Source organism: Anolis sagrei, chromosome 3 (genome assembly GCF_037176765.1).
Source record: "Anolis sagrei isolate rAnoSag1 chromosome 3, rAnoSag1.mat, whole genome shotgun sequence".
NCBI lineage: Eukaryota > Metazoa > Chordata > Lepidosauria > Squamata > Dactyloidae > Anolis > Anolis sagrei.
Window position 1 is genome coordinate 273,025,856 of NC_090023.1, and position 15,903 is coordinate 273,041,758.

The following is a 15,903-nucleotide window of genomic DNA, read 5'->3' on the forward strand; positions in this document are numbered from 1 at the left end:
AGACTCCAATGGCAAAGCATTGAGGCTAAGCAGTAGTGTGGGATTGTATACCTACTCTCCAAAGGCGCAGCTGAAGAGCCAGGTTTTAAGGTTCTTTTTAAAGGTGTCCAGGGTAGGGGCTTTCCTAATCTCTCCAGGTAATGAGTTCCTAATCTCTTCAGGTAATGAGTAGGCATTCATACATTCCAAGAGTCCAAACCATAAACAAGAAATACTTAGAATCATAGAATCATAGAATCAAAGAGTTGGAAGAGACCTCATGGGCCATCCAGTCCAACCCCATTCTGCCAAGAAGCAGGAATATTGCATTCAAATCACCCCTGACAAATGGCCATCCAGCATCTGCTTAAAAGCTTCCAAACTTAAACAAGAACCTTCCATGAAACAAAGGACGAGAGCTATACTTGATTCCAACAATGCTTCATCTGACTATATTTCCCATACTTGGAATTTTTATCCCCTCGTTAAGCTATTCCACGCACTCAGGAATTGGTATCATTTTACTTGAGATTCCCTTATCTTTTTCTGTCGGAACCTGGCAGAATGCCGAAGGCACTGTTCAGCCTCTCTGTTTTGACTAATTTCCTCTCGCCTATCTATTTGCTTATTAAGTCTCGCAGCTGGGCCAGGTGCCCAGTTGTTTTCAAGCCCCAAATCCTGGGAACCCTCTGGTAGCAATTCAGGGAGTACACCATCATCCCCACATCCTTCAGGGACATTCTCATGAGAAACTACACTTTGCACAGGGGTCTCCTGGTCCTTCTCTGCATCATTATCATTGACCAAACCATTGTCATCTTGAAATTCATTGGCATCATTTCCCACATCCAAAGCACCCTGATCCTGAAACACAATCAGAGGCTGAACTCCATCAATACTATTGCTGGGCCAACTCCATCAACAGGGCCATAAATAATATATGCCTTTTTCTCATCCTCAATTAAAAGGGCTGACTTAAGACATTAGGAGATGCCATTAAAATACAAAATGTATCAAATAACTCATTTCTAATTTTCAGCAAGACAGAGAAGATCAACCCCTGGGTTTCCTGGGCAAGAGTTACTCAGGAGGCATTTCATAGAATCACAGAATCAAAGAGTTGGAAGAGACCTCCTGGGCCATCCAGTCCAACCCCATTCTGCCAAGAAGCAGGAATATTGCATTCAAATCACCCCTGACAAATGGCCATCCAGCCTCTGTTTCAAAGCTTCCAAAGAAGGAGCCTCCACCACACTCTGGGGCAGAGAGTTCCACTGCTGAACGGCTCTCACAGTCAGGAAGTTCTTCCTCATGTTCAGATGGAATCGCCTCTCTTGTAGTTTGAAGCCATTGTTCCATTGCGTCCTAGTCTCCAGGGCAGCAGAAAACAAGCTTGCTCCCTCCTCCTCCCTGTGGCTTCCTCTCACATATTTATACATGGCTATCATATCTCCTCTCAGCCTTCTCTTCTTCTGGCTAAACATGCCCAGCTCCTTAAGCCGCTCCTCATAGGTCTTCTCCAGACCCTTGATCATTTTATTCGGCCTCCTCTGGACACATTCCAGCTTGTCAATATCTCTCCTGAATTGCGGCAAGGGCAAAAGGACCCATGGGCCTCCAAGGCTGAGTGAGGACCTGAACCCTGCTCTCCAGAGTCCTATCCCAAGGCTCAAGCCATGGCTTCATGCTGGTTCCTCAAACATTTTGGGAGGAGGATTTTTGCCCCTCAGAAACCCACATTCTTGCACAGAAGGGCTCTTATTTCCCCCCAATGCTGCTACAACGCCACTCAGGTACATCAACCCACATGCCGCCTGAGATATTCTGCTGTTCTGCCCAAACCCTGTCTCTTAAGACGAAGTCTAGCATACAGTACCTGGTTCTTCTCCTTGCAGGGCTGCATGTCCTCCATCAACTGCCAGGTAACAGATGCCGGGTGGGGGCCCTCAGGATCACTGGCTTCCACCAGGATCACTCTGTCTCCTGAAGGGATCATGTCAGAGTTCCTGCTCACTGTGATGGCCGTCTCCAGGTTGTCGCCTGCAAAGGAGAAGGAGAAGCCAAGGTATTGAGTCTCAAGGGAGGTTCGCTTGGCTCACCTGCAAGGGCCTCAAGGGACTGATGGGAGCGTTGGCTGCGTCAGAATGGCCATAGATCCACAGCAGTGTCTCTGCCCACTCTCAGTGCATGGATATAACAACAACAACAACAACAACAACAACAACAACAACAATAACAACAGAACCAATGCCATCAAAGCCAGAATTGAAGAGTCGACAACAGATCCCAAATGTAGACTCTGCAAGGAAGCTGATGAAGCAATAGATTCCATCCTCAGCTGCTGCAAGAAGATCGTGTAGACAGACTACAAGCAAAGGCACAACACCATGGCTCAGTTTATTCATTGAAACTTGTGTCACAAATACCATCTCCCTACGACAAAGAACTGGTGGGATCACAAGCTGGAAAACGTTACAGAGAATGAACACGTCAAACTCCTCTGGAACTTCCGGATTCAGACAGACAGAGTTTTGGAGCACAAGACTCCTGACCTCACAATCATGTTAAAAAAACAAAGTATGGATCGTTGATGTCGCAATCCCAGGTGACAGCAGGATTGCAGAGAAACAACTGGAAAAGCTGACACGATACAAGGATTTAAAAATCGAACTGCAAAGACTCTGGCACAAACCAGTAAAGGCGGTCCCAGTGGTGATCGGTGTGAAGATCCCTTACCTTGCCAGCCAGGGTGGCAGGGCCTAGAAGAGACAGGCTAGGTAGTTTCAGCTTGGAAGGCCTGGCAGAGAGCTGCAGGAGCCATCTTGGTTTAGGGAAAAGCTCCAGTTCAGAGATGGGAAGTGGCTGAGGCCTGAGCCAGCCCAGCAACAGCCAGGATTGGTTTGGAAAAGGGGGGCGGAGTTAGCCAGTTGGAGGGAAAGAGAGAAAGCTTAATTTGACAGTTCAGTTCAGTTCTGGGTGATGGTAGAGTAGGATTAGAGTTTTAGGAGTCTCTGTTAGGAATAAGCAGCTTGCCTGTAGTTTTGCACAGCAAAGTAGGCTGTGGCAGACTGGTTACAGCTATTTTAGAAAAGAAAATAGCTGGGTTTTGTTTTAGGAATTGTAACAAAGAAATGAACCATTCTCTCATGTAACCGATACGCTTCTAAGAACCAAGAACACTTTAATTGTAACAGCCAAGCCTCTGAACCTGCATTCACTTTTATTCTGTAACTTGTATTCAATAAACTCTTTCTTGTTATTTTTAAAATTTAAGCCTGAGTCAAGTGCCATTTGTGATTTGAGTCTCTTTCCTTTTTGAATCAACCTCTCCTGTTTCCTCAAAGAAGCCCTTGTTAATACACAGTGTTTGGTGGTCCTAGAAAAGCCTTTTAATATTTAAATAGCTAGAGGGTTCCTGATTCTTCAGTTTATGGTGGCAGCGAAGGTTTTTAATAAAGAGACATCCCCTCAAACGCAATAAGTGCCAAAGTGGTGTGGATTCCTTATTAAAGGAAGGACAGTGGTGGGATCTGTTTGCCCCCTGTCTAGTCATATTGTTTAGCCATAAAGACTGCCTTTATGATTAGGGGTAGATGGTGGGATTGATCACATTGCCATCTGCCTGGTTATTATAATTGGTGGGACTGAGGTGGGATTCTTTGACCCCCTGCCCAGACGGCCATCGAGCGTATATCTTTATAATCGGCACACTGGGTGCAGTGCCTAAAGACTTTGGCCTGCACTTAAACACAATCGGCACTGACAAAGTTAACATCTGCCAGCTGCAAAAGGCCACCTTTGGAACAGGAAGCAGCGCAAAATGTGGACGAACATTATGGGGGGAGTGACAGCGAGAGATGCAAGATCACTCTCCAAAGGTGTAATGGAAAAGCAAAGTTTTGAGGTTATTCTAGGGTGGGGGATATCTCATAAAAGAAAGAGGCAGAGCAGCAGAAGAGAGGTGTTACCTGTGACCATGACGGTCCGGATGCGGGCCTCCCTGAGCTCCTCCAGGACAGGCCTGGTCTCGCCCTTCAGCCGGTTCTCCATGACCAGAAGACCCAGGAAGGTCAGGCCGGACTCCAACTCATCCCTTGGAAGAAGCAGAAAGCAACAGGTGAAGGTTACTTGTTCCTTCTCCAACAGAAGGAGAAAGGAGGCTTCTCTCTGATCAGGTAGGACAGAAAAGGGCCAAATGTCTCTGAGCATCCCTTAACTGGAACTATAAAGTCATTCCAAAATCAGTGGGTTGGGGAATCCAAAATCCAAAGCACTTCTGCTTCCAAGGATTTTGTATAAGACTCACCTGCATTCTGCAATAGGCTTAAGGATTGCTGTACCTATTTATTAATGTAGTTGCTATTGTTCTTGTTCAGTCTTCCAGGAGCTCGGTTTGCATTGCCCTTTAGTTGCTTGAAATAGCATCCCCATTTTGGAGAAATCTCCCCTGCCTTCTTCAGTTTAGAAAAAGCCTCAGATGTGCAGATGGTCAAGCTAGGCAGCTCGGACAGGCCATCGTGAGTACGTTACCCTCTTGCCTCTAAAACTGGTGCTAAGCTTAGAATAGGGAAAGACCCGCTCTTTCTGTAAATAACAGCTAAGCATTGGGGTAGAGAATATCCCTGGATTTCTCTGCCATTGAGAGAAGCTCTGTTACTTCATCCCCAAGCTAGCTCTGAGCTCAGATAGGGAAAGCCCTGTTCTTTCTAACCATAGCGGCTCAGGGCTAGGGTAGAGTGTCCCAGGATTTTCTACCATTGGCGGAAGTCAACCCAGCAACTGAAAGGAATAAGGAAGAATGGAACATCCGTATGGTTTCATAAGTTGATTGTTTGTGTTTGTAACTTCTACAAGCTGTGCCAAGTCTGTCAAGGACTTCAAAAAATAAATATTCACCTCACTACCTCTGAGGATTGGAGGTAAACATTGGAGGTAAATTTCAGGCAAAAATTGGTATGATAAGAAACAAAGATGGCAGGGACCTAACAGAAGCTGAAGAGATCAAGAGAAGGTGGCGAGACTATACAGAAGATCTGTATAGGAAGGATAATAATATTGAGGATAGTTTTGACGGTGTGGTGAATGAATTAGAACCAGACATCCTGAGGAGTGAGGTTGAATGGGCCTTAAGAAGCATTGCTAACAACAAGGCAGCAGGAGACGACGGGATCCCAGCTGAACTGTTTAAAATCTTAAAAGATGATGCTGTCAAGGTGATGCATGCCATTTGCCAGCAAATATGGAAAACACAAGAATGGCCATCAGACTGGAAAAAATCAACTTATATCCCCATACCAAAAAAGGGAAATGCGAAAGACTGCTCCAACTTCCGTACAGTGGCCCTTATTTCTCATGCCAGTAAGGTAATGCTCAAGATCCTGCAAGGAAGACTCCAGCAATACATGGAGCGAGAGCTGCCAGATGTTCAGGCTGGGTTTAGAAAAGGCAGAGGAACGAGAGACCAAATTGCCAATATCCGCTGGATAATGGAGAAAGGCAGGGAGTTTCAGAAAAACATCTACTTCTGCTTCATTGACTATTCCAAAGCCTTTGACTGTGTGGATCATAATAAATTGTGGCAAGTTCTTAGTGGGATGGGCATCCCAAGCCACCTTGTCTCTCTCCTGAGGAATCTGTACAAGGACCAAGTAGCAACAGTAAGAACTGACCACGGAACAACAGACTGGTTCAAGATTGGAAAAGGCGTACGGCAAGGCTGCATCCTCTCACCCAACCTTTTTAACTTGTATGCAGAACACATCATGCGATGTGCGGGGCTGGATGAATGCAAAGCTGAGGTGAAAATTGCTGGAAGAAACATTAACAACCTCAGATATGCAGATGACACCACTCTGATGGCCGAAAGCGAGGAGGAGCTGAGGAGCCTTCTAATCAAGGTGAAAGAAGAAAGCGCAAAAGCCGGGTTGCAGCTAAACGTCAAAAAAACCAAGATTATGGCAACAAGAATGATTGACAACTGGAAAATAGAGGGAGAAACCGTGGAGGCCATGACAGACTTTGTATTTCTAGGTGCAAAGATTACTGCAGATGCAGACTGTGGCCAGGAAATCAGAAGACGCTTACTTCTTGGGAGGAGAGCAATGTCCAGTCTCGATAAAATAGTAAAGAGTAGAGACATCAGACTGGCAACAAAGATCCGCCTAGTCAAAGCCATGGTATTCTCTGTAGTAACCTACGGATGTGAGAGCTGGACCTGAGGGAAGGCTGAGCGAAGGAAGATAGATGCTTTTGAGCTGTGGTGCTGGAGGAAAGTGCTGAGAGTGCCTTGGACTGCGAGAAGATCTAACCAGTCCATCCTCCAGGAAATAAAGCCCGACTGCTCACTGGAGGGAAAGATACTAGAGACAAAGTTGAAGTACTTTGGCCACATCATGAGGAGACAGGAAAGCCTAGAGAAGACAATTATGCTGGGGAAAGTGGAAGGCAAAAGGAAGAGGGGCCGACCAAGGGCAAGATGGATGGATGGCATCCTTGAAGTGACTGGACTGACCTTGACGGAGCTGGGGGTGGTGACGGCCGACAGGGAGCTCTGGCGTGGGCTGGTCCATGAGGTCACGAAGAGTCGGAGACGACTGAACGAATGAACAACAACAACCTCTGAGGATGCTTGCCATAGATGCAGGCGAAACGTCGGGAGAAAATGCCTCTAGAACATGGCCATATAGCCCGAAAAAACCCACAAGAACTGAGTGATTCCAGCCATGAAAGCCTTCGACAATACATTATTACTATTATTATCAACCTCAGATATGCAGATGACACCACTCTGATGGCCGAAAGCGAGGAAGAGCTGAGGAGCCTTCCAATCAAGGTGAAAGAAGAAAGCGCAAAAGCCGGGTTGCAGCTAAACGTCAAAAAAACCAAGATTATGGCAACAAGAATGATTGACAACTGGGAAATAGAGGGAGAAAATGTGGAGGCCGTGACAGGGTTTGTATTTCTAGGTGCAAAGATGAGTGCAGATGCAGACTGTGGCCAGGAAATCAGGAGACGCTTCCTTCTTGGGAGGAGAGCAATGTCCAGTCTCGATAAAATAGTAAAGAGCAGAGACATCAGACTGGCAACCAAGATCCATTGCCTAGTCCAAGCCATGGTCTTCCCTGTAGTCACCTACGGATGTGAGAGCTGGACCTTCGGGAAGGCTGAGCCAAGGAAGAGAGGCGCTTTTGAGCTGTGGTGCTGGAGGAAAGTGCTGAGAGTGCCTTGGACTGCGAGAAGATCCAACCAGTCCATCCTCCAGGAAAGAAAGCCCGACTGCTCATTGGAGGGAAGGAGACCAGAGACAAAGTTGAAGTACTTTGGCCACATCATGAGGAGACAGCAAAGCCTAGAGAAGGGAATGATCCTGGGGAAAGTGGAAGGCAAAAGGAAGAGGGGCCGACCAAGGGCAAGATGGATGGATGGCATCCTTGAAGTGACTGGACTGACCTTGAAGGAGCTGGGGGTGGTGACGGCCGACAGGGAGCTCTGGCGTGGGCTGGTCCATGAGGTCACGAAGAGTCGGAGACGACTGAACGAATGAACAACAACAACATTATTATCAACAACGACAACAATATGCAGTGAACAGTGCTAATAACAATACAGTATACTTCTAAAGAGCCAGAACGTCCCATTGGTTTGAGTGTTGGAGATGCAGTTGTGCAATCGTAGTGAACTGCAATGCACAAATGAGGGAAGGCACATGGATTGAAAAGTGAGCCAGTCACGAAATCTTCTCCTTCACTGTGATAGAGGTCTTACCTGTCCAGGTCACTGAGGCTGTCCCCTGCGTCCAGGAAGAGCGCCTTGTGGGCCAAAGCGATGACCCGGAAGCCCTGCGCCGTGAAGGACTTCAGCTCTGCTTGGAAGGAGGGAGGCACTGGAGAGGGAAGATGGAGGAAGGAGGCATTGTGTGTCAGGGTCATGTGGGCAACAGAGTCAGGGGGAAGACCTGGCCCTAAAGCAGAACCAGCAGGGCTTCCAATACCAGGGAGATGGAGAACCTCCCTGGTATTGGAAGAGGGGCTGCGGATCCAGTAAGAGTCACAAGGTCACCACTGCAGCCACACAAGGGCATCCAGCTCCTTTGGTGAGCACACTTTGCCTGGAGAGACCCCTTGGGGTTGACACACAATAATAACAACAATACTTTATGTGTAGTCTGCCCTATCTCCCCAAGGCCACTCAGAATGGATCACAGTACACATGTGCGGCAAACATTCAATGCCGTTTGGACAGACAGGACAGAACAGATGGAAGGGGGGTATATTATGTTGACGTCCAGCTTTTTGGAGCTGTGGAGGTAGTGCTCAAATCCAGCCACAGGGGGTGCTGTTGCTCCATCCTCTATGACACAAAAACGCCAGGACTTTCTCCTTTCTTTTGGTTGCCGGGCATTTTTCTGATTTTTTTGCTTTTATGGTGTCGTAAAATACCTCTCCCACTTTTTAGCAGTACCTAATTGGCCATATAGCCTGAACCTACAACACCTGGTACCTAATTTCTCTGCTTACAGTTCCAAACTGTTTTCAAGCTGCTTAGGTAAACAATGAGCTGGGCTGATTGTTGGGTGCTCACTTCAACCAGAGCTTCAAACTGGCAACCTTTTGGTTAGTAGATCTTATTGCTTACTGGTGGTGATTTGCCATCTGTGCTATAGCCCGGCCCATGGACAAGGACTAAATGCACAATCCTGGGTGTGCACAGGCGTCGGCGGTGGCCGGGAGGGCTTTTGCACAACTGAGAGTTGTGCGTCAGCTGCGCCCGTACCTCGCTAAGGCTGATCTGACTGGGGTGGTCCATGCCTTAGTCACCTCCAGACTGGATTACTGCAATGCGCTCTATGTGGGGCTGCCCTTGAAAACGGCTCGGAAATTCCAATTGGTCCAACGGGCAGCAGCCAGGATGCTAACAGGGGCCCATTACAGAGAGAGGTCAACCCTCCTGTTTAAGGAGCTCCACTGGCTGCCGTTTATTTTCCGAGCCCAATTTAAGGTGCAGGTGCTTACCTACAAAGCCCTGAACGGTTTGGGACCACCCTACCTGCGTGACCGCATCACAGTCTATGAACCCACACGCTCACTCCGGTCATCAGGAGAGGCCCTGCTCGTGATCCCGCCCGCATCGCAGGCGCGTTTGGTGGGGACGCGGGACAGGGCCTTCTCTGTGGTGGCTCCCCGCCTCTGGAATGCCCTCCCGAAAGATCTCAGACAGGCCCCTACTTTGGCGGTTTTCAGAAAGAACCTGAAAATTTGGCTGTTCCAACGTGCCTTTTCAGATTAGGAACCCCACTACCAAAGCCCAGAAGCACTTTAGTAGAGTCAAGATCACCTTCACCGCACACTGCTCTTATATTTTAATCCCATATCCCTCCGACACTTCAGCACTTTTAACCCTGTACCCCACTCCGGCCGGCCCAGTTTTTAATAATGTCCTGTTGTATTGCTATTGCTATTGTTTTTCTGCTTTAACTGTTTTATTTGCTATGTATTGTGTTGTTGTATTGTGTTGGGCTCCGGCCTATTGTAAGCCGCATCGAATCCCCTGGGAGATGCTAGCGGGGTACAAAGAAAGTAATAATAATAATAATAATAATAATAATAATAATAATAGTTGTTGCTGAACAATCCAGAGGATAGTGTGGCAGATAGAGCCCACTTCTAAGGGGTTTGGGCCAACATGAGAAGACCATACTAGATAGGTTGACTCTTCTTCCCCTCTACAAAGTATGGAGGATATTTGAGACTTTGAGTAGCAATCCGTGTCAAATGCCTCTTTCACTGGTTGCCTTCCAACAATCCATTGCCAGTGAATTGCACAAGTGAGGCATTACATAAAGACAGGAGCTTAATCCCCATAAAATCCCCTAACAAAAGGCTTTCCTTTTGAACTGAAATGAACAATAAAGGTCTAGGTTCGAAAAGAAGAGCAACTTCAAAAAGCACTAAACCACTTTGTTTTCCTGCAGTTCACAACAGTCTTGCATGAAGACAGAGAGCAGGAGAGAAAGAGTGAGAGGAGAGAAGGGAAGGGAAAGGAAGGGAAAGGATGAGAAAGGGGAGAAGGAGAAGAATACTGTAGTGTAGTCCCCGAAAACCTGTCAAGGAGAGCTGGAGCTAAGTCTCACTGCCCCTGCTCTACATGCCAAAAGTCTTGGGTTCAATCCCTGGCAGCAGCTCCACATAAAGGTAAGAAAGAATCCCACCTGGAGCCTTTGGAAGCTTAAGCACACCTTTAAAGGGAAGCTGTATCTCCAAAACTTCTCTTCCCACTCAGAGACTGATGTTGCGAGGAACAACACAAGGGCTAGAGCTCTGTTGAGAGCATTGTCGCATAAGCAGTTGTGCTTTTGAAAGTGTTGTGCAAGTGTCTCAACCACTGTGCAACAGTAGCATAAAGCAAAGGGCGTCACCAGGTACAGTCACCATGGTATGATTGCGATGGCGCGAGTGGCACCACCTATATGTAGAACTGAAAGTTGCAAGATTTGCACTGTTGTATCATGCCTGATTTTGCCTTTTTACCCTGTAAATGTATAGTTGGATTGATTGGCTATTTATAGCTGTCAATGTTGTTTGCACCAGTTAAATTGCTCTTCCTGTTCAATTGTTTGACCCCACCTCTTCCTAGAGAGCAGGACAGTGTTTCCTTTTCCTTTCCACCATCAAACTTTCTATCAGATGGATGTGAGAAAGGGACTTGGCTCTAAAGCCCTTGATTAAGTTACCTCTCAGCACCAATTCTGAGGTTCTTACCCTTGAGACTTATGCTTCATGTTCAGATCAACCTGGACGACATTGAGAAGTCTCAAGCGCCTTCAAACCAGTTCTTTGGCACCAGAGGAAGGCTTTGTGCCTTCAAAATATAGGCCATTGGAATTGGGGTTGTGATTATTTCGATATTCACAGCCATTGAGAAAGAGGGACCTGGAAAAGCTTCTCAACTGCAAAACTCCTTGGACCCAAGACAACCAGAGACTGTAATGTATATTTTCCTTTACCCCTTTGAAACTTCCAGCTTATTGCCTTAAAGGGATAACTCTTTGTAAACAACAACACTATTTTGAGTTATCTACAGTGTTTTGGTACTTGGGAGTTCCAGTTTCCTAAAGGAGGACAAAAAGCAATCCCTTGGGGGAAAGATGTCACGTCCATGCCTCTTTCACTAAGAGTTATAGTCCCCAGGCGTGATGGCACAGTGATCTAGGGTAAAATTAGGAGAGAAAACCCATAGTGTAGTGTTATCACAGTGACCATACTCTACGCAACCACTCTACTGGATTGTAGCCCCTGTGTGGATGCTGTGTACCTTTTGAAAGACACATAGATGCATGGAAAGCCAGGCTGGGCCAGAGGCATCTTCATCACAGTCTACAAATGGAGGGACATTTGGGCAATGAAGGTTTTTGCCAAGAGTGACCACAGCCTGGACCCCAGAAGTGGAATAGCTGAGACTGGGCTCCTTCCTTGGTTTTGATACATCGAACCAGCAGATTGACTTGGCCTCCTACCGGTGCTCGGCTGGCAGAAGCTGGCCACGGTCTCGGGGGCTCCCTTCATGTGGAGGCCGTGGGTGTCCTTTCCCAGCTCTTTGGTGATGACCGACATCCGCAGCAGAGAGGAGGAGAAGGGGAACTGGTGCAGGATGGCCATCCCTTCCAATGGAGCCTGGAGGGGAGAAGCAAGCGGTAATGGCCTTCCACCAAGGGACATTGGGTTGCAAGCATGTAAGATATCTGGACCCCCATTTCATGCAGAAACCAATTTACACCTGAGGTTTGCAAGAGAGGCCAGCTTCTCTCTGCTCACCCATCGACCCACTCAGCACTGTACTGTATCTCCCCATCTTTTCAGTGGGTGACACAAACCTTCCTCTGGATTTCTCCATTATCCTTTCTTTTCCGTTTATTTTTCATGGAACTTAGAATCATAGAATCAAAGAGTTGGAAGAGACCTCCTGGGCCATCATCCAGTCCAACCCCATTCTGCCAAGAAGCAGGAATATTGCACTCAAATCACCCCTGACAGATGGCCATCCAGCCTCTGTTTAAAAGCTTCCAAAGAAGGAACCTCCAACACACTCTGGGGCAGAGAGTTCCACTGCTGAACGGTTCTCACAGGAAGTTCTTCCTCATATTCAGATGGAATCTCCTCTCTTGTAGTTTGAAGCCATTATTCCGCATCCTAGTCTCCAAGGAAACAGAAAACAAGCTTGCTCCCTCCTCCCTAGGACTTTCCCTTCACATATTTATACATGGCTATCATATCTCCTCTCAGCCTTCTCTTCTTCAGGCTAAACATGCCCAGCTCCTTAAGCCACTCCTTATAGGGCTTGTTCTCCAGACCCTTGATCATTTTAGTCGCCCTCCTCTGGACACATTCCAGCTTAGAGTCAACATCTCTCTTGAATTGTGGTGCCCAGAACTGGACACAATATTCCAGGTGTGGTCTAACCAAAGCAGAATAGAGCATGGGGAGCATGACTTCCCTAGATCTAGACACTATGCTCCTATTGATGCAGGCCAAAATCCCATTGGCTTCCTCTGGATTTCTCCATTATCCTTTCTTTTCCGTTTATTTTTCATGGAACTTGCTTTGCAGATGCATCTAAGGGTGCATCCATACTGCCAAATAAGTTCAATAAGGAAGTTTGACAGTATTTGAACTGCCATGGCTCAATGTGATGAAATCCTGGGATTTGAAGTTTGGTGAGGCACCAGCCCTCTTTGATAGAGAAGCCACAACTCCCAGGATCCCATAGCATTGAGCCAAGTCAGTTAAAATGGAGTTAAACTACATTAGAACTACATGGTAGGTGCACGCTTAGTTTCCAACTTGAGTTGATAGTTCTTTACATGCAGTCCAAAGCTAAATCCCAGAAGCTGCAAATACATCAACCAATTTCCAGCAGTTGAGTGGCTAGTTTGCACCATTAAGGCACTTTTACAGGGTTTTCCAGGGCAAAGGGTCTTTCGGTGGGAAATTCACCTGGGAAGCAGAGGTTCCTGGTTTAACAACGGTGAATGCCTCCATCTCTCCTGTTTCCCTCTCTTCTGAACGGGCCTCTTGCATCTCCTGAAGGAAGAGAAACACATGAGCCATTCCAGGGGATTCTTCTTAACTCACTTGCAGGTGGCATTAATGCAAAATACTAATGATATACTAATTGTGATGAAGGGGAAGAGGCTCACCCATCCGGTGCCTTCAAACATCTTGAGGTCCATGGGGTCCCCCTGAATCTTCCCTTCCAGGAAGAGGAGTGAATGGCAGGTGGCCATGGCTTGGCAGAGGGGGCCCCAGGGCAAGGGGCCCGAGGAGGAGAAGCTGTGCAGCGGAAGGAAGCTGCGACACAAAAGAGATAAGCACAAGCAAATAAGTCAGTTGCACAAAGAACAAAGTTTTACAGCAATGACTGATCTTCGTGAGCTGAAGACACTCCATCCCCTCATTAATCTTTGCCCCATTTGCTCATTGCTTTCTTTCACTTGTTTACCTCCCACCTTTCCCCCTCAAGGCAGCTTACAACAAGGCAAAAGCAACAGAAATTAAATCTATTATTATTATTATTTATTTATTTATTTATTTATTTATTTATTTTGGACATTTGTATCACGTCCTATCTCGACCTCCACAACCGGCAATCCATGGTGCCCACAACCAAAAGCATAAATATACAATTTAAATAAAAACAATATAAAAACAGTATTAAAACATTCAAACTGTCAAACAGTCGCCCATTTAAGTCATCATCCCAAAAGCAGTCCGTCAAGTCCATTAAAAGCATAGCTTAGAATCCTAGAATCCTAGAGTTGGAAGAGACCTCCTGGGCCATCCTGTCCAACCCCATTCTGCCAAGAAGCAGGAATATTGCATTCAAATCACCCCTGACAGATGGCCATCCAGCATTTGCTTAAAAGCTTCCAAAGCTTTGCCAGCAGGTCAGCCTAGTCTGCAAAGGCCTGATCCCATAGGCAGGATTTCACTTGTTTCTGAAAGGTCAGGAGGGATGGAGCAGATCTAATTTCGCTTGGGAGGGAGTTTCATAGCTGAGGGGCCACCACCGAAAAGCCCTGTCCCTTGTCCCCATCAAATGCAATTGCAATTATGGGGGGACAACGACCAGGGTCTTCCCAGATGACCTAAGGTCCTAGGTGGATGATAGACGGAGATACGTTCGGACAAGTAAACTGGGCCAGAACCATTCAGGGCTTTATAGGCCAGCACTTGGAATTGTGCCCGGAAGCTGATAGGCAGCCAGTGGAGCTGGCGTAGCAAGAGCGTTGTGCTCTCCCTGTACTCCACTCCAGTGAGCAATCTGGCTGCCAAGCATTGGACTAATTGGAGCTTCTGGGCAGTCTTCAGAGGCAACCCCACGTAGAGTGCATTGCAGTAGTCTATTCGGGATGTAACCAAAACATGGCCCACCATGGCCAAGTCAGACTTCCCAAGATACGGTCGCAGGTGGTGCAGAAGTTTTAACTGTGCAAAAGCTCTCATGGCCACCGCCAAAACCTGGGATTCCAGGCTCAGTGATGAGTCCAGGAGAACTCCCAAGCTGCTGTGCCTTCAGATGGAGTGTAACTCCGCCAAGTACAGGTTATAACCCTATGTCCTACTTGGCATGGCCTTCGTCTCCATGATGTGGAATTAATATAGAATCATAGAATCAAAGAGTTGGAAGAGACCTCATGGGCCATCCGGTCCAACCCTATTCTGCCAAGAAGCAGGGATATTGCATTCAAATCACCCCTGACAAATGGCCATCCAGCCTCTGCTTAAAAGCTTCCAAAGAAGGAGCCTCCACCACACTCCAGGTCAGAGAGTTCCACTGCTGAACGGCTCTCACAGCCAGGAAGTTCTTCCTCATGTTCAGATGGAATCTCCTCTCTTGTAGTTTGAAGCCATTGTTCCGCGTCCTAGTCTCCAAGGAAGCAGTAAACCAGCTTGCTCCCTCCTCCTCCCTGTGGCTTCCTCTCACATATTTATACATGGCTATCATATCTCCTCTCAGCCTTCTCTTCTTCAGGCTAAACATGCCCAGCTCCCCAAGCCGCTCCTCATAGGGCTTGTTCTCCAGACCCTTGATCTGCTCCCTCCTCCCTGTGGCTTCCTCTCACATATTTATACATGGCTCTCATCATGTCTCCTCTCAGCCTTCTCTTCTTCAGGCTAAACATGCCCAGCTCCTTAAGCCGCTCCTCATAGGGCTTGTTCTCCAGACCCTTGATCTGCTCCCTCCTCCCTGTGGCTTCCTCTCACATATTTATACATGGCTATCATATCTCCTCTCAGCCTTCTCTTCTTCAGGCTAAACATGCCCAGCTCCCCAAGCCGCTCCTCATAGGGCTTGTTCTCCAGACCCTTGATCATTTTAGTCGCCCTCCTCTGGACACATTTCAGCTTGTCAATATCTCTCTTGAATTGTGGTGCCCAGAACTGGACACAATATTCCAGGTAAAGTGGTCTAACCAAAGCAGAATAGAGGGGTAGCATGACTTCCCTAAATCTAGACACTATGCTCCTCTTGATGCAGGCCAAAATCCCATTGGCTTTTTTGCCGCCACATCACATTGTTGGCTCATGTTTAACTTGTTGTCCACGAGGACTCCAAGATCTTTTTCTTGGATTAATGCAGAATTAATGCAAAATCCACCCCATGCATCAATGCTGAAAGCCAATGCTTCCTGGGAGTCCAGAGCCTTCACTGGAGGTTTTGAAGCAGAGGATGGATGGGCACCTGTCAAGAGGGATTGGATGGTGTCTTCCTACCTGGCAGAAGGGGGTTGGATTGGGTAACCCTTGAGGTGGTTCTCTTCCAACTCTAGGATTCTATGATTCATTGAGTCCTGGGATGTGTACTTTGCTGAGGCACCAGCACTCCTTGCTCAACAAGGTTGAAGCCCTTATAAAGCTAGAACTCCCA

At 47.2% G+C, this 15,903-nt stretch overlaps 1 protein-coding gene across 1 annotated transcript in view; it reads right to left on the bottom strand.

Annotated features, from left to right (window-relative positions):
* ATP13A5 (ATPase 13A5) overlaps positions 1-15,903 on the bottom strand; it is a 72,439-nt gene that overhangs the window by 14,570 nt on the left and 41,966 nt on the right. The window contains exons 14-19 of the mRNA XM_067466143.1: positions 13,172-13,322; positions 12,969-13,055; positions 11,492-11,648; positions 7,744-7,861; positions 3,948-4,072; positions 1,856-2,019 (exon numbers count right to left, since the gene is read on the bottom strand). Coding sequence (XP_067322244.1) covers positions 1,856-2,019; positions 3,948-4,072; positions 7,744-7,861; positions 11,492-11,648; positions 12,969-13,055; positions 13,172-13,322 — 802 coding nt within the window. The remainder of the gene's footprint in view (positions 1-1,855; positions 2,020-3,947; positions 4,073-7,743; positions 7,862-11,491; positions 11,649-12,968; positions 13,056-13,171; positions 13,323-15,903) is intronic.